The sequence below is a fragment of the Lynx rufus genome, unplaced genomic scaffold (genome assembly GCF_022079265.1).
Source record: "Lynx rufus isolate CCGP_SWC_20201006 ecotype Redwood Valley unplaced genomic scaffold, mLynRuf1.p SCAF_15, whole genome shotgun sequence".
Lineage (NCBI taxonomy): Eukaryota > Metazoa > Chordata > Mammalia > Carnivora > Felidae > Lynx > Lynx rufus.
In genome coordinates, this window is record NW_025814829.1 from 23,164,635 (window position 1) to 23,183,437 (window position 18,803).

The window sequence follows — 18,803 nt, forward strand, 5'->3', positions numbered from 1 at the left end:
CCAGGAGGCAAGGCTGCGGGGCGTGGAGAGCAGTAGCCCCACTGTAGGGGTGGGTTGCTTGCCCTGCCTGGCCCAGCAACCTGTGGGGGGCGTGCGGCACAATCATGGAGCGGTGAGGTTCAGGGAGGGGGCTCTGACCAGTGGGCATGGCCCCGGCGGAGGATATTTGCAAGAATGTCGTTAACACGTTGGATAGGATCAGAGGCGAAGCCGTCAGGTGGGTGGTACAGAGAAGTCAGAATTTGGATCACGTTCCAGAGACGCCATTTCCGGGTGGAGACCCAAAAGAACAGAAAGTCAGGACCGGAACGGATGTTCGTTCACACACCCACGTTCATGGCAGCATTATGAACAATAGCGAAAAAGGTGGAAACAGTGCAAGAGCCCCTCCATGGATGAACAGATAAACAAAATGTGGCATATAGATATAATGGAATCTTACTCAGCCTTAAAAAGGAAAAAAAATCTGAATTTAAACTTTTTATGGTGTCCCCACTTCGCAGGCAACATTTAGCAGCTGTCAAGTCTCACGCCACCTCAGCAGCAAGAGGGTCAGCGGTGGCCTGGATAAATAACAACTGAGTTGTTCAGGGGACTCTAGCCTTGTCCTGAAAGATCATGTTTCCAGTAGTGGCCCAGAGAGGTCACTCAGGGAACTAGCTAATGGATGACAGCTCTGAGAGCTAGCTTCTTAGAAACCTCTGGTTTGGTAAAACAAACTTGACCTCTCCCCAGCTGTTCCATCCTTTGGGATAAAGTGGTGAAGATATTGAATAGAATGGCTGTCACTGCCTCCACTCCCACCCCTAGCCTCCCACCTCTGGCCCCATGGGGCTGGGCTTCTCCTTGTTTACTGCATTCCTTTAAGGAATGTCACTGGTGGGCAGGCTCTGGGAGCTGGCCTGGCTTGTCTAGCTGCCTCTCAGCTCCTACCTCCTTCCCCTCCGGCTCTGGACATCCTCAAGGCTGCAGGCCAAGGCAGGCAGCCACAGACCCAGCAGGCCTTCTGGGTGTGGACCCTGGGATGTGTAACATACACAGGGGTGCACCCTACGGTCAAACTTGGTTTGGGGCTGGAGATCTGGACCCAGTGCCAGGAGGGAAGGGATGGGGAGCCAGGAGAGCCACCAGCAGAGGCCGCAACTGTGCAGAGGGCACCTGTAGCTGTCTCAGGCCTGGCTTCCTCGGGAGAGGGTGTGAGTAGTCTAGAAATGCTCTACAGCTGGCCCTACTGAATGGCAGAGCCCTGGAGTGTCTTTCCAGAAGTGAGGTGGAATCACACGCATTCACTCTCCCAGTAACCCTGGCCCCTTGTCTGACCCCGACTCGGCCTGCCCTGGGCTATGGAACATGTGCCTTGCCCAAGGGGCCCCCGCAGGAACTGGGCTGAAGGGCTGGGGATATGTAACACACCTGGACCAGGCCGAGAAGGCTGACATCCAGGGCTCTCCAACCTGTGGCCAGACCGGACGCTGAGCCCACTGGCATTTCGGCCTTGGAATTTGTCTCTGCCAGTGGTGAGTGGAGGAAGTGCACCCTTTTCGCCTCTGACACCAACGTGAAATAATGTTGGTGCTTATTTGAGCACTTATTTGTGCTCAGCTCCTTATTCTACAAGCTTTCTTCATCTTCATTATTCCAAACTAATATTTGGCTGCATCTGGTGGCCATCATTCACTCATTCAGTCATTCATTCACTCATTCATTCATTCAATAGTTATCAAGCAAGCACCTACAATGTGCCTGGCACTCTCTGCCGGGGATCCAGTGAATGATAAGGCATCCTTCCCGGCCATGGGCCCATAAGGGGAGATGGACAAAGGGACAGAGTGATGGGGCCAAGACTGGGAGTTGTGGGGGAGGGGCCCAGGGCAGGGGCTGGGGGATCCAGGGTGACTTCCTAAAGCAGGCCACGCCCAATGCTTCGTTGGTGCTGGGTGATGGGTAGGGAGAGGTTAACCCGCTGAACACGGGGTGCAGAAGTGCCTGTAAAGGAACAGAGTTGTAGGATGGGGCTTGGGAACGAGGGCAGAGGAGGTGAGGCTGCAGAGGAAAGCCTCATGCTCAACACGCAGGGCTCCTTCCCTGCTTCCCAAACTCCTCCTCCTCCTTCGGGGTCAGCTCCTGTGTCTCCCACTTATGGAACCTTCCTCAGTGCAACTTTCTGGCTCTGTGCTCTGTGAGGGCTTTCTCAGACCTAGTGTTCACCTCTGTCAGAAAACCCGCATGGATCTTTCTCCTGTTCAGCCAGGCCTCCTCCGTGTCCCCCACAGGCCCGGCTCCTTCCCCAGGCTTCTGGTGGTCTCCACCTTCCACGCACCCCTTGGGTTCCCTCTTCCAGGCCAGACTGGAGACAGCCATGGTTTCCCCACCTTGGCACCTTGATTTTTATTCTCTTGAGGCTACCTTCCCCTTAACCCTGCAGGAGCCATGGGCCCTTCCCTCCCAGATGGCCCCTCCTCCCAGCCTGAACACAAAATCCAAGGGGACGCCAGGTGCCTCTCCCGGCTCTGCGGAGACTCATGGCCATCCATTTCTGTCTCCCCGGAGCTGAGCCCAGCATCTGGCAGAGCTGTCACCCCTCAAGTGTATGACCGAGTGATCAGATGCCCAGGTGGCAAGCGTCGGGTCCGTGTTGTGTGCTTTGCCAAGAGTGCCTGGCAGAACCCGGCATACCTTCCTTAGGGTCTGACGGTGGGGAGTGAGCGTAGCATAGTAGACAAGAGCACGATGTTTAGAACCCAAGAGATCTGAGCTTGAAATCCAGTCCTCGCCCTTACTACTGATGTGACTTGTTTAAGAATGACACCATCTGCAGGATGCTGAAAATGTTTCCACCGACCCCCAGATGCCATGACTGCCCCTGAGCACATTGTCCAGAATTCTGACTTTTCTGTGGCTTATTTCTAAGATGCCATCATAATGTGATGGTCGTTAAGACCATGATACAAGCTTATAGGGAACAGTGGGAAAAGAAGACCGTGAGACACAAGCGAAGGTCACCCTGGCCCCTACCAGCCAGCAGCACGAGGTCCCCCACCCCTGCCAGCCCTCTTCCAAGCTTCCTCCCAGGGAGGTTGGAATCTCTCCATGCTGGGCCCTCTTCTGGTGGCAGCGCAGAGGAGTGAATGAGATGGGTGGCTTGCGTGAGGCACTTAGCACGGCATCTCCCACCTTGCAAACACTAAAACATTCTTCTTTCAGGGTTGGGGGCCAGGGGGTGGAGAGTCTATCTCTGTACCAGGCATTTAAGTCAAAGACCGGCTTGGCATGCGGCCCACTCACGCAAGACAGTGTAATAAAGAGGTAAACAGTTCGGACTCTAGAACCTGAGTCCTTGCTTCCTCACGTAATAGCTGCATGATCTGGGCTTCCGTTTCTTCTTCTGTGACACAGGGATGATGGCAGCAACCACCCTGCAGAGCCAGCACGGGGCTGCAGGAGTTGCTAACTCCACGTGAAGCACAGCCAACGGCACATCGATGAACCCTCATTGATTTGGCAATTGTTTTGCTGGAGAGGAAATGTAGTAGAAAGCTGTTGTGGACTGAGGACTTGGGGAAGAAGATTGAACTTGACTTCTCCAGTGGGCTGGCAGCCAGGGCTGGGGAACGTGCCCTTTAGAAGTATGGGGCTCAAAACCATGAAAGGAGCTCCTCCAGCGTTCCCATGTAGTTTCTTCACTGGGTAAAGGGTCAGCCTGAGTTGGCCTTGCCCTTCCCTAGAAAGATTGGTGCCATTCCCAGACCTTAGGCCCAACGAACTACGAACATCCCACCACAGGGCTGGAGCCTGCCCTCCACCCCAAGAGTTGATTCACATGCTCACAGCAGGCTGGCCCTTCAGAGCACAGGGAGGCCTGAGAGACCAAACAGAGAGGGGACAGGGCAGCAAGGGGCATCTGGGATGCTTGCAGGGACACAGCTTTTCTTAGCTCTGTGACTGCATGAGCCTTGGCTTCTCCGCTCAGAGCTTACCAGGTGCACACATTCCCCCAGGGGGTGCCCTAGATGACCCCTCTGGAGCCCTGGTCGGTTTGGAGGCTTTCTTTGGCCCACGTTCTTTTGGGGGACAAAAGGACACAAGCCTCCAACATTGCTTGTCATATTTATTAGGTGTGGATAGGCTCTCACACTGTCAACCCACAGGACTTCCGGCTGGGAGCAGAAGGCTAGGACAGCTGCTGGTCCCTGGTTTCAAGGGGCCCTACCAGGGCTACCTGGGTTGGGGAGGGTCTCTCCAGGCCTGACACCTGCCCATTTGTGAGGTTACCCATGCAAATTATTTGGGGCTGGTGTACTTTGTCGGCATGCCCAACAAGCATTTACAGAGGCACCTGTGATGTGCAGGCCCCCGTGCCGGGCCTCCTCATCCTCCCTCCCACCTCGCTCACGGGCTGGGGGCTCCAGGTACGCAGTCCTCACAGTCTCAGGAGGTACGGTGAGGAGGCAGTTTTGCAGTCTGCACACCAGATGATACAGCCCCCACCCCAAAATTAGGAATCTCATTTTGATCCCCTGTTTCTTAGGGGATCAACTATACGCCAGTCACGGACAGGAGCTGAGTGTACCCATGGGTCTCTGTGTGTAAGCCCTTGAATGCCCCATAAAGTATGTTCCCAGAAATGTGAACCCAAGGGGGCGAGGTTAAAGCCCTATTCTGCCCCCATTCCCCATTGCCTTCCTCCTTCTTGAGCCCATCCTTTGTGATCTCAGTTTCCCCATAAGTCCCTCCATAGCTACAAGGGATGAGAAGGGGGCTGCTCAGGACCCTGCAAGGGCCCATGGAGACAACATTTCCCCACACCGGGGGGGGGGGGCAGGGGACAGGCTGTGAAACAGGGGAAGCCGACCCAGGATGATCTGAAAATGGGCAGGGCTGGGATAACCAAAAAGGGGGGGTTTCTGGGAGATACCAAGGCCTCGTCCCTGAGCCAAGGAGTCAAGGAACTTCAGTGTGGGAAATGGTTGAGAGACGGGCTGCCAGCCCTTTTCGGGAGGCCGCAGTGATTCTCTGGCCGGCATGAAGGGACGCTGTCAGATGAAACAGTAACTCTCAAGCAGCGGGGCCACCGCCTCAGCACCGTCTGCCACGTAACTTGATGTCAACTTGTCCCCCTGCCTGCCATGCCCCCAAAGCTGTGAGGGCGGGCCTGCCTTATGCAGCACTATGTCCCCAGGATGGGGTTGATATACACCTCCCGATGAATGAAGCCACAGTGGATGAATGAGTAGGGTCACAGGAGGATTTGGGGGGGGAGGGTGCTGGCCTTAGAGAACAGGCATCTCTTTGCACCCCCAGGCCTGCACAGACCCCACCATTCATAGAACCCTAGCGCTGTTGGGGGGTGGGTGATACCTGCTCCTGTCGCACTCCACCCCTGCCTCTGTCACCATGGGACTGGGGGGAGAGGGTGACAGAGAATTCCCAAAGCAACCTGGTCCCTTCCCGGCTTCTAGCTCCCCAGGCAGCTTTCCAGGGTTTGGGACGTGGTCGTGTCATTGTTCACGGGGAAATACAAACTGCAGTTGCATGGACCGCGGGGCGAGCGCTGGATTTCACACTTCCAAATAATACTGCGATACTAAGCCAGGGGGCGGGGGCCTCAGGTGGGAGCGGGGCAAACCCTCCTGCCTGCCACCGGCCTCAGCACTTTTCTGAAGGGAGAGCTCAGCTTCGTGGCAGCTTATCTCCTGTTCAAGCCCTTCTTGGTGTCAGGATTTTGGTGTAAGTCTCCTTACAACCACTTGCAACCTAACGACGAGCTCCAGGTTGGTCGGTTCCATTCTGCATATGAGATGACAGGTTCAGAGGAGGTGTGCAGCCTCCCCAAGATCACACAGCTAGTCGAGGGCAGAACTGGGATTGGCACGAGGGCCAGCTGCCTGCAGAGCCAATGAATCCCCATGCCACCAGAGGGAGGACATTTCCAGAACAATCCCCGTTTTCCTGACAGCTCTGGAGGGAACCTATAGCTTTCTAGGGACAGTATCAGGTGTTTCAACATCTGAAGCTCTACTGTATAATGTATAGAATTGTCAAATCACTATGTGTATATCTGAAACTAATGTAACATCGTATGTCAACTATACTTCAATTACAAAAAAAAAAAAAAAAAGATCAGGGGCACCTGGCTGTCTTAGTCCATAGAGCATGCAACTCTTGACCTTGGAGTCACATGTTCAAGTCCCATGTTGGGCACAGAGCCTACTTAAAAAAAGAAAAAAAAAATCTTAAGCTCCGTGTAACAAGCTGGGCTAAGTCTCAGTGGAGGACTCCTGCCCCACAGACCACCAAGGGAAGTTGGCCTTGCTGGCCCTCCCCACGAACGCCAGTTCTGGGAATCTACTTTCCCCAAAAGGCAGTTGGTCCTCCTGAAACTTCTTTTTTTTTAATGTTTATTTTTGAGAGAGAGAGAGAGAGAGAGAGAGAGAGAGACAGTGTGTGAACAGGGGAGGAGCAGAGAGATAGGGAGACACAGAATCAGAAGCAGACTCCAGGCTCCGAGCTGTCAGCACAGAGCCCAAAGCAGGGCTCGAACTCACAAACTGCAAGATCATGACCTGAGCTGAAGTCGGATGCTTAACTGACTGAGCCACCCGGGTGCCCCGGTCCTCCTGAAACTCCTGATCAGGAGAATCTAGAATCTTCTTCTTCTTGGTGGAAAAAAGAGTTGGCATTCCATGTAGAATGAGGCATGAGGTTGTAGGGAGTGAATTTCCTTGGTCCTCACAAGCCCCGGGCCCTGCTAGCAGCCCTGACCTTCACACCAGCTGTGTAAGGGTGTTGTTCCCCTGGGGGACCTTGGGCATGCCTTCCAGCCTCCGGCTGGCTCCTCCCTGCCCTCCCTTGCAGACAGAAGACCCTGGCAGCTGTGGTGTCTGACATCGGGTCTCCAGGTGGCTGGAGAGAGTAGGGCCAGGGCTCCAGCCTTCTGCTGGGCCAGCTTCCATGGGAGAAGCAGGGGAACATGATCGTGGGCTCTGAGACATGCTGGGGGCTGGCGGAGAGCATTGGTGCAGGACCAGGAAGGAGACGTGGTGAGGGGTTGGAGCACTGGGAGGACTGGGGGATGCCACAGAGTCCCCCGATGTTTTCCTACTAAATATAACCTGATCCACAAGAAACAAGAAGCAGGCTGTACTCCAGAGCCAAGCTAAAAATGCTGGCTTCTAATGAGCTTGGACCCTGAGGCTGTCAGTGCCTTCAGGACTTCAGCTAAGGCTTGGGAGACAGTCCACTGAAAGCAGAGTTGCAGAGCCTGGAGTCCCTGCCCCTAGCCTGGAGCTTGAGCTGGTGCATGTGGAGGTCTCTAGACAGAAAGTCTAATGGCTGTCTGTCTCACCAGGCAGCCCTGGGGGAACCTAGCAAAAGACCGGTCTTGAACCATCTGAGTTGACATCACCTCGGACTTGCTTTGGGGATGGAACAAATGTACCCGAATCCATGACAGTGGATCCCACATGAAGGGCACAGTCATTGCCAGTCACCCCTGCCCTCCTTGGCTCTGCCCCCTCCTAGGCAAGTGGCTGGAGTGAGCTTGACAGACCCACATCCTCCATGTCCTGTTACAAAAATTTTCCCCAGGTTCCATCTCATCTTGGTGCTGCCTCTGGGGAGGTCTGCAGACTCTGTGCCTTGCATAGGCCTCTGGCGGGATTACTCTGCAGGTGACGGGTCATAGGAAGGAGAGGACCTTGGTGGTGGTCTACGTGAGGTATTAGGCAACTGTGGGCTGAGGGCTGAGGGCAGCACATACAGGGGGTTTGGCCCTCCCTCAGCAAGTTCTCATTTTCTAGGAACTTCTGGAGAGACAATTCTTCTCCTCTCCCTCTTGGGCAATGAAAAGTGGTAAAATGTTCTCTTCTCTGTTCAATCAGACAAGACTTCTAGAAGTAGTATCCAAAGGCCCACGGTAAGGGAAAAGATGCTGTGTTCTGCCATCTGAACCTATCAAAGGCATTTGGCTTCTTGGATCCTAACCCAAGTGACAGAGCAACGCCATGAGGCCATAGATCTGGAGCAGATGGGGGAAAGGACCTGCTTCTTCCCTCTGAGCCTGATTACTAGGTCCCTGCATCATTTCACAGGTTGTTAGAGGTTTTCAGAGGTCATCTCCTCCATTCCTCTGCCTCCGTGATGGATTCCCAAACCACCCCTGTGGGCTTCCCCTAACCCTAAAGCTTTTCCCAAAGGGAAGAACAAACTTTTGCTGCTTAGGTCTCTCATCTAGAAGCCTATGGACCTTTGCTTTATAGAAGTTCTTTGTTATAGCTAACCTAAACCCCTCTTGCTACAAGGGATGAATAGTGGAGTGAGGCCTAGAGACAGGAGGACAAGCAAAAATAACCTCCAGAGGTCACCAGGATGTGCCACCAGTTCTCGAAGCAAAAGAAGTTGGCTTGGACTCCCTTTCAGATAAGCAAGAAGGAGGCAGCTCTGTTATGTGCTGAGGAGTTCGCTCAACAGAAATCCCAGCCCTGGGAGGACGCTGGGCTCCTTCTCCTTTTAAGGCAACGTCTGAGCTCTCAGGGCTACGAGCGGCAACAAGCCCCAGCCCCACTCATTCCTGGCTATTTGGAGGAAACCCATGATTAATCAGCTCCCCTCCCCCGCCCTGCCTGGCTTTCGTTAGGTTCTTTTTAAAGGGCTGGAACACCTCCTCAAGAACAGACACTCGGCAGCTCCAAGCCAACCGGGGCCCCAGTGCAGGGAGAGTACCCTAGGAGGGAGTGGGGAGCAGTCCTGGATGAAGACCAAGGGGAGAGGTCAAGGGCTGGGGTGTCAGGGCAGGGAGAGGGTTAAAATGTTGGGAAAGGAGTCCTGATGGGAAAGCAGGGGAAGGTTCCGAATGGGAGCCCTGGTCTGAGTGTGGGACGGGTTTGATCGGGAGAGCAGACAGCTGTGGAGCAGGTTCTGGGGGCAGCAGGGGCGGCCAGGCACCCGGAGCGCTGCCGGGCAGATGGAGGGAAATGCCTTTGCCCCTAATGGACAAGGTCAGAAAAGGTTACACTGACTTGGCCGCTGCTGGTGACAGTCAGATCTGGAACCCAGCTTTTCCTGAACTTGCTGGTTAAGTTACCATCCCTCTCCTCTGGCTCCCCAGTTTCCCTCTAAGTGAGGCCTGTGATCGGTGTGGGAACTATGCAGAGGGCAGCTGGGCAGCACACTGTGGGCACTGAGAAATCCCGAAGGGTGTGCATTTTGGAAGGGGAGGGCAGGATTCCCCGCCTTGGGGGCCTGACCTCTGGAGCCTGGGCTGGACTCTGATGGAGAGGCTGTGGCACCCAGCTCTCACCTCCACGCTCAGGATGGAATTTGTGACGAAACCACTCTGAGCTGGGATGGGCTGGAATTTCCTGGCTGAGCTGTGGGCAGATGTTAGGAGTGTTCTAAAGGGGCTGATCCACTGGATTTCCTCATTTGCATCCTATTTGCATACTCCTGAGAGCTTCCTCCTCCTTTGAAGTCAAGGTACGGTAAAGTCACCATCACTTCTGCTCCCCGCCCTGAAAGGGTAATCCAGGGTAATCCGAAGGGTCAGATCCAGTTCAGTGGGGGCCAGAGGAAGTGTGAGAGAGCCCTCTGCGGACCCTGCTCCACCATGAAAGCACCAGTGAGTCCCCCAGTGCTGCTGCCCCCTAGGGCAGGAGGAGGGAAGGGGCACATTCCTCAGCCCTGCCTCACCAGGCCTCGTGCCCCTTGGCTGCCTGTTGTGATTCTAGCAGAGGAGCCAAGGACTTTTGCTGCTAAATAAACCCCGGGGCTGGTCCCTGCTGGCATGTGTTTGTGGTGCAGGTACAAACTGTTTCCATAGGACCAACCAGTTCTCCATTCCGTCCTGTCAGGGCAGGGTGGGGGGTGGGAGTGAGGAAGGGCTGGGTGGGAGGGAGGGAGGGAGGACCAGTGCCATCCAGGGTTGCTTTTCCTTCCTCCTCCTCCTCTTCCAACATGCCAGTCAGGCACTCTTGAAAAACAGAAAACCTTTCTAATAATCAGGCCATAGTCTCTTCTTAAAAAAAAAACCTTTGGGGAGGTGGTGGGCACCTGGGTGGCTCAGTCGGTTGTCCATTAAGCGGCCAACTCTTGATTTCAGCTCAGGTCTTAATTTCAGTTTGTGGGATCGAGCCCCACGTCGGGTTTCTGTGCTGACAGCCTGCTGGGATTCTCTCTCCTTCTCTCCCTGCCCAACAACCACCCCCCCCCCCGGCATAAATAAATAAACTTAAACAAACAAACAAAAACCTTTAGGGAAGGACATTCCTTGAGGTCCCAGTCGCTCTGGGGTCTCTATCACAGTTGGGCAGGTAAATCTAATATCTAATGTTAGGCAATCCTGATGCTCCTTTGGCTCTTCTGATGGGGGTAGGAAGCAAGTATTTCAAAATAAGACTCACGCTTCATGGAACTTCGTGGAGGAAGAAACAGGGCCTCATGGAAGTACAGGGTGGTCCACGTTGCATGTAAAATTCAAGCCTTTAGCACATCTCAGCTGACTCCCTTCCAAGGCCTCCCTGAACAACTTCTCAGTGTCTGTGTGGTCAAAGTGGAGTCACAGAATCCTAGATCCTGAATCTGGCAGAGTCCTCCTGAGGTCAGCTCACTCAGTGGACTCTAGGGCTCCTCCCAGAGAGGTGCTGACCCTTAGCAAAGTTTCTACTAAAAAATGAGAACAATATTGTGGGCTTTTCAAAAAGCTACACATATTTGATGTAAAGGTGTGTCCTTTATTCTATTATATCTACCTTACTTCTTTTTTTTTTTTTTACTGTATTTATTTTCAAAGAGAGAGAGAGAGAGAATGAGCCAGGGAGGGGTAGAGAGAGAGGGAGAGAGAGAATCCCAAGCAGGCTCCGAGCTGCAAGCACAGAGACTGATGCGGGGCTCGATCTCACAAACTGTGAGATCATGACCTGAGCCAAAATCAGGTCAGCCACTCAAGTGACTGAGCCACCCAGGCGCCCCTACCTTACTTCTTTACTGTGAGCTCCTTCCTATTTCAATGAGACGACAATAGTAGATACAATTTATAGATATCCTGTTTTGAGAGAGAGAGAGAGAGCAGAGAAGAGGGGCGAAGGGAGAGAGAAAGAGAATCCCAAGCAGGCTCCACACTCGGCACAGAGCCCAACACAGGGCTCAATCCCATGACCCTGGGATCATGACCTGAGATGAAATCAAGAGTCAGATGTTCAACTGACGGAGCCACCTAGCCCCCCCCCCATAAATATCTGTAATTGGTAAAATAAAATGTTAGCAGCCCTATGTTGGTCCCTCTAACTTTTTTTTGTTCCTTTAGAAAGTTATTAGCTGTAAAATCCCAGTGTCTGAAGACCACTGACCTACTACCCTTTGGAAGCAGGGCGAGCACTAGGGTGAGGTGTGCAAGGCACTTGCCTAGAACACAGTGCAAGGGGCACCAAAAAGCTCAGTCATCAAGATAACTGATATTTTTAAAAATCAAATTTAATGCCAAAAATACCTATGACAACCAAAAATGCACAACTTTAAATAAAGACAGGACCAGTATTAGTGTTTTTTCCTTTTACCTTGGGTTCCAACATGGCTCAGCAAGGCATTCCTTCTTTTTTTTTTTTTTTTTTTGTTCAATTTTTTTTGAGAGACAGAGTGTGTGCGCACACAAGTTGTGGAGGGGGAGGGGGAGGGGGAGGGAGAGAATCTTAAGCAGGCTCAACACCCAGGCAAAGCCCAACGCGGGGCTCTATCTCACCTCACCTCACCTCACTACCATGAGATCATGACCTTGAGATCGTGACCTGACCCGAAATCAAGAGTCGGTCGTTTAACTGATGAGCCATCCAGGCACCCCTGGAAGCATTCCTTCTAAATCACCCGTGACAGCTTGAATCACCGCGACAGCTTATGGTGTTCTCAGTGGACATAGTCCTTTGGAGGCTCCAGGGCAGTTATATAAATGCTCCCCATGCTTGTCTCCATACTCGTTCCTCTCCCTCTGTAGCCAGCTCTTCATGTTTATTTTTCTTTTCTGAATTTTTAGGAAAACAAGCAAGTGGAGCCCAAGACAGATGCCAAGAATGGAGAGGAAAGGGGCAGAGATGCCAGCAAAAAAACCCTGGGCCCCAGACAGGACTCAGACCTGGGGAAGGAGCCAAAGAGGGGTGGTTTAAAGAAAAGCTTCTCAAGAGACAAAGATGAAGCCGATGGCAAAAGTGGAGAGAAGCCCAAGGAGGAGAAGCTTATCAGGGGTATTGACAAGGGTCGGGTCAGGGCTGCGGTGGACAGAAAGGAGGCAGGGAAGGAGGGGCGGGGAGAGGAGAGGGCAGCAGCCCCAAGGAGGGAAGAAGAGAAGAAAGGCAGTGACAGGAGCACGGGGCCAAGCAGAGACAAAGACAAGAAGAAAGAGGAGAAGGAGATGAGTAAGAGAGAGGATGACGGGAAGGGAAAAGGGGAGAGGAGGACCGTAGATGCCAGGAAGGAGGATGAGAAGGTGAAAAGAGGAAGCGGGAACACGGATGCAAAAAGGGAGAATGAAAAAGTGAAAAAAGAGGAGTCCGTAAATAAAAAGGAACCCAAAGAAGAGAACAAGACCCAAGCCCTGGAGAAACAGGCCCCCGCTAGCCCCACCAAGCCCTCGGAAGGGCCTGCCAAGGCGGAGGAGGAAGCGGCCCCCAGCATATTTGATGAGCCTCTAGAGAGAGTGAAGAACAATGACCCAGAGATGACCGAGGTGAACGTCAACAACTCAGACTGTATCACGAATGAGATCTTGGTCCGGTTCACCGAGGCTCTGGAGTTCAACACTGTGGTCAAGGTGTTTGCCCTGGCCAACACGCGCGCCGATGACCACGTGGCCTTCGCCATCGCCATCATGCTCAAGGCCAACAAGACCATCACCAGTCTGAACCTGGACTCTAACCACATCACAGGCAAAGGCATCCTGGCCATCTTCCGGGCCCTCCTCCAGAACAACACGCTGACCGAGCTCCGCTTCCACAACCAGAGGCACATCTGCGGCGGCAAGACGGAGATGGAGATCGCCAAGCTGCTCAAGGAGAACACCACCCTGCTCAAGCTGGGCTACCATTTCGAGCTGGCTGGGCCCCGCATGACGGTCACCAACCTGCTCAGCCGCAACATGGACAAACAGCGACAAAAGCGGCTCCAGGAGCAACGGCAGGCGCAGGAGGCCAGCGGGGAGAAGAAGGATCTGCTGGAGGTGCCCAAGTCAGGGGCGCTGGCCAAGGGCTCCCCCAAACCCTCCCCCCAGCCATCTCCAAAGGCCTCGCCCAAGAACTCGCCCAAGAAAGGGGGCGCTCCTGCCGCTCCACCTCCGCCTCCACCTCCCTTGGCCCCACCCTTCATCATGGAGAACCTGAAGAACTCCTTGTCACCAGCTACCCAGAGGAAGATGGGAGACAAAGTCCTCCCCGCCCAGGAGAAGAACTCCCGCGACCAGCTACTGGCTGCTATTCGCTCCAGCAACCTCAAGCAGCTCAAGAAGTTAAGTAGTTGTGGGCAGGGGCCAGCAGGGCTGGAGGAGAGGGGGCCGGCAGGGCTGGAAGAGAGGGGGTGGGGGGCAGCAGGGTTGGAGGAGAGGGGGCAGGGGATGGGGCAGCAGGGTTGGAGGAGAGAGGGAAGCCAGCAGGGCTGGAGGAGAGGGGGCGGGTGGGGGGGCAGCAGGGCTGGAGGAAAGGGGGCAGGGCAGTAGGGCTGGAGGAGAGGGGGCAGGGGGGGGCAGCGGGGCTGGAGGAGAGGGCGAGCCGGCAAGGGGGGGCGGTGGGAGGAGCCATGTATACAGACTGCTTGTCTGTAGGGCGCTTCTGGCCATGCCATCCATCCCCCTGCCTCTGGGCAGGCCACACCTGATCCCCACAGGGGGAGAGGACTCTCTCCTTCCTCTAAGGAGCTTCCTTGAGCCTCTCACTCCGTGCCTCAACTTCTCCACCCTGCAGCTAAACCAGTTTCTCCCAGAAATAGAGAAAGAGCCTCTACATCGTAGTTCCATCTCTGGCCCGACCATGTCTTCTCTCCCCCATTCCTAAAGCAAAAACCATCTCCCTTTTACTAATTCCCTCTCAGGACCAGCCTAGTCCTACAGATCTGTTTATCCCAAAGGTCTTTGGGAGATTCAGCCCTCAGGGGGATCTCCTGGTGACTAATCAGTGCCATAGACACATGAGCCATCCCTAGAGACCCCTCTTCTCAAACTTCTGCCTCCCCCCCATCTTTGGTGACAGAGTCCATGGTCACCTGCCCGTCTCACTGGATGGTGGTGGCAGCTAACCCTACCCCCACAACATCATTTGGGGCTAGGCACCATGACATAAAAGACAAGCTCAGGGGTAATTCTCGTGGTCATTTGATGACATCCAGTTTTTAAAGAGAAGGAAAAATGCTTCCTCTGTGTCAATACCTCATTTACTCATTTCACAAACATACATTGAGGTGTACGAATGGGAGGCGCATTGAATTTCAGAGAGCCCTTTGCTGGACTCCTTTCTCTAAACTGTCTCTGCTTTGCCCTAACAGGTGGAGGTGCCCAAACTGCTTCAGTAGGACCAGACTGCCGGGGGGCACTGTCTGCCAATGCCATGACTGCCCAGGCCTTGCCTCCCAGGCCCGCACAGACCCCGCCCACCCCGCCCTGGCTGACCTGCTGTGGATGTCCCCACTCTGCCGTGGGAAAGCAAGAGGCCTGGCCACGTTCAAGGAAGGATGCCTGATCTCTTCTCACTTTCCTTTTCTTGTCTCTGAGGCTCTCCAAAAATTTCTTTTATACCCGGAACTGAGGTTTCTGGACAAGAAGAGTCCTTTTAGCGTGTCATTGAGAAGATGGCATGCCTGGGGCCCAAGTAGCTGTCAAGTTGCAAAAGGCCTGTGATTCAGGAAAGATGTCCCACCAGGACCACGTAACCAGCCCAGCCCCACTGCCCTCCAGGGCCAGGATTCAGGCCTCTGAGGAGCCCTTGGGGCAAAGCTGCTGGGCCCGTGGCCCTCTGTGTGGGGCAATGGCAGAAGATTGAGAGGGCATGAGGGCCCTCTCCAAGGGGAGAAGGAGGAGGGGCTAAGGACACCCTGAAACCCCTCCTGGGCTAATCAGAGGACATGGCAGGGACAGCTGGCCTGGATGGAAAGTGCCTGGTGGGGAGTGGGCTCCAGCTGGGAGGAGAGGGACAGACGGCAGCTGGTCCTGAAGGTTTGATGCCAAAGCAGACGTTTCCCTCACACCCACCTGCTGTTGTATAAATAGCTGTGTATCTGTTTTTCCATAAGATTTTGATAATATATACAAGCCTTTAGTTGTGAATGACTGTGCCCCACCTCTGTACCGTACTGAGGGTGCTGATGCTCACTCTGGCCCCATGGAGGACTCTAGACACTCAGGTTCCCTGCCATGCCATCTTGGGTCGACCACATAACAAGTTCATATCTGCAGAAAGTCCAGTGCAAAGGGAAAACCTCGGCCCTGAGTAGAGGGCTCCCCACTGACCTGGTGGACCAGGCCAAGGAAACTAGACCTTAGCCAGGGTCCGCTCCTGACCATTCTTGCTGCCTGGAGTCATTAGCCAGAGCCGCTTTTGGGGGTGATGGGGCAGAGTGGAGCACAGGGCCCTGGGATGGCTATATTAGGCATGTTCAGGGGATGCTCATTCCATGACTCTTCCTAACTGTGGGCTTGGGGCCAGCTCCCCACAGCAGTCACAAGCCCAGGAAGGCAGCCATCCCTGAGCAGAGAAGTGAATGACCATTTGGGGAGCAGCACCCCTACCAGTGTGCCCAGTCACCACCCCCCTGCTCTAGCTGCAGGCTCTCTCCTGACCTAACAGTGCCCCCATGCCCTCCATCAGGTGTGCATCAAAAGCATCCTTCTGATTTGAGTGGCTTAACCATACCAGCACCCCTTGGCACCGTGGGACTGCCACCTTGGGTCTAGGTCACTGGTAGTTTTTGTCTCCAGGTTTTGCCTCAAGAGCAGGGAGCACAGCAGTTTCACCATCTTCGGGGGGGGAAGGAAGGGGTGTCCCTGCTAGGAAGGAGGATTGCTGTGCTAGGTCTGACCAAAAACAGAGGCAGGCTAGTCCTGGGAGCAAAAAGCTTGGATCCCAGGTTTCTCTGTGGCCCTTTCCCTCCACCCACTCGCCTGTCTGCCCCAACAACCAAAACAAGGGCTGGGCCCAGGAGAGGGGAGACAGAACCCTGCTTGACGCCTCCTGGCCCACAAAGGGTGTTACCTGGAGCTAAGTGCAGCCAGGGCTTCCATTTACCCTGTGTCTGTGGTTGCTAGGCTTTAGCAAGATGCTTCAGGTGCTCTTTCAATTCTGTGAGGTGGATGCCAATATTATCTCCATTTTGCAGATAAGTTCAGCCCAGAGAGGTTAACTTACGGGTCCGTGATCACACAGCTAATAAAAACAGAGCTCAAGTCGAGTTCCCGCTCCTAGAGCTACATCTGATAACAGGTCCCCCTCATCCCCTTACTGAAATGAGACTGGTCGTGGTGCCTCAGGAAAGCACTGAAAGCCTAACCAAACCGGAACGACGGATCTCCAAGTCTTAAGGTTCCAACAGAAACTGTCACCTTAGGAAGCCCTTTCTACCAAGCAAGATTTAGCCAGACTAAGCGCGCGCGCGCACACACACACACACACACACACTTTCTGTCTACACACAACAAGGGATTAGCGCCGCTCTCTGCCCTCTTCCTCTCTTCCGGAGGGGTGGGTAGAGCCGGGGCTGGTGAGGTCATTCGTCCTCTGATGCCTTAGAACCTAATGCGGGAGCGCAGCGCCACCTGCCGGCAGGCCGCGTCCCGGTTCTCCCGCGGCGCCAGGGGCGCGCCGGAGCTGCGCTGGAGGGCAGGGAAGGTGGGTAGACTGGACGCAGCGCCAGGTCAGTGGCCTGGGTCGCGCCTTCCCGCCGCCTGGGAGGGACGGGGGGAGCGCCTGGCAGCGAGCGGCCATGTGTGCTCATGGATGGGCTGAATGTGAGAAACCGGCCTCTCTGGGGGCCGCGTTTCTGCCGAGTCGCGCACCCATCGCCGCCCACTTGCCCCATTCGCCTCCGCTGGCGCCCGTCTGCTAGGATTTCCCTTCATGAAACCCAGGATGCAAGAGCCGGACAGGATCTGTCCTCGTCCCTCGCCCGCCTTTTACAGGGAAGATAATGAGAGTCAAAGGCAGCAAATGACTTGAACAAGTTGACGCATCCGTATTCAAACCCACTCTCTCGTCGCCGGGTTCGTCCTACCCACCTGAGCCGAGGGGCTTCCCTCCGCCATTTCCTCCGCGCCGCCTCACCCTACCGGCCCCATCGGTTCCCGGAGCCACATCCCGTGTCTCCCGCCAGGCAACGGAGGGCGTCTCCGCATCGGGCTCTCCACCCCCTGGGCCCGCCCACACCCACTGTCGCACCTTCTTCCCACCTTCCGGCCCCGCCCCCGCAGGCCTCGGACCGGGCCCTGGCGCCGGCCGCTGGCCGTGGGCGGGATGGCGGGGGCTGGGGCCGCTGAGATACCCCACTCTCTGTCGCAGGAGCTCCACAGGCGTGTGAGCGAGGGGCTCCAGTCCCAGGCGCTGTGAGTTGGGCGCATGGCCACTCATGCAGCCTTCTTGAAGAAGCATTAGATTTGGACACGGGTCACCCACCTAGTGGGGCTTCTGGATCACCATGCTCGCCAAGCCTGGAGTGTCATGTGTTGCCTACCCCACCGGGCCCACCTGCAGCTCCCCACTCCTCCACGGACTGGCCTCAAGGCCTGAGGCCCAGCTGGGGCTTGCTCCATCCGTGGTGAGGGGGGCAGGCTGCTGGCCTGGAGTCCAGGCCTGGTGAGTGCCCCCCCCCACGCCCCCACACACATCCAGCCCCCGTCCTCGTCCCCGCCCTGTGCATCCTCCTCTTCCTTTATCACACCTATCCTTCCTCACTCCTTGCCTGAGGTGTCCGTTTTCCAGCTGCCCCCATTCTATACCCCCCCCAGCAGTGCTCCCCTTTCTTGCTAACCTTTCCTTCCTCAGGCCCCCATTGTATTCCCATTCCCCTCTGCCCTAGCTCTCTCCCTGCATCTGAACCCCTGCCTTCCCCCTTTGAGCGCAGCCACCCCTCTCCCCTGCCTGCACAGGTGGCCAAGAGGTGCCCTTGCTTGTGTGTAGAGCACTCCTCCATCTGTGCCTCCCAGACCTCCCCCCTTAGGGTCCTCAGTGTGCCCTCACAGCCCTGCAGGACCCCATTTACACCGCTGGAGACCCCAATCATGGAGGGTCACAGCTCCTCCTGCCCTGTATCTTGCTCCCCTTGTAGGGTGCCTGCCTGGTTTCCAGGGGTGCTGGCTGCTGAACAAGGTGATAGGAGGGACAGCTACAGCTCTGTGCTCCTGCTGGCCCCATGTCCCTGGGAATGAGCAGATGAGATGGGGTCATACATGTAGAGCTTGGGGAGAGATTCCAGAGGGTTCCCTATTTACAGAACTAGAGAATGTGAGAGGGGCCTCCTCTCTGCTCGGGGCATGTGAAAGCCCCATTCTACCATAGTTTCCCCCTTTTCCTTAGAATTCTCAGTGCTTTCCAGTTAATTGACTGGAAATGTTGGGGAGGGGAGATTCTACCCTTCTGGGAGGCAGCTATGACTGTGATAAAACTGCCTTCCATCCCAGACGACAAAGCAAGTTTTAATTGGCCCCAGATTGTGGACTTAAGGATAATTAATTCTGACTGGCATGGCTGTGCATTCATTTACACCTCTTTTCTTAGGGAAACTCAGAAACCTTGTCCTGCCAATCTCCTCCACCTCTCAGCTTCAGGAGGAAGGGGGGGGGTGAGGGGGAG

At 55.0% G+C, this 18,803-nt stretch overlaps 1 protein-coding gene across 1 annotated transcript in view; it reads left to right on the plus strand.

Annotated features, from left to right (window-relative positions):
• The window catches only part of LMOD1 (leiomodin 1), a 43,935-nt gene extending 26,444 nt beyond the window's left edge, over window positions 1-17,491 (plus strand). The window contains exons 2-4 of the mRNA XM_047076445.1: window positions 12,020-13,531; window positions 16,749-16,847; window positions 17,426-17,491. Of these exons, the coding sequence (XP_046932401.1) occupies window positions 12,020-13,531; window positions 16,749-16,847; window positions 17,426-17,491 (1,677 nt within the window). The remainder of the gene's footprint in view (window positions 1-12,019; window positions 13,532-16,748; window positions 16,848-17,425) is intronic.
• Window positions 17,492-18,803: the final 1,312 nt, after the last annotated feature.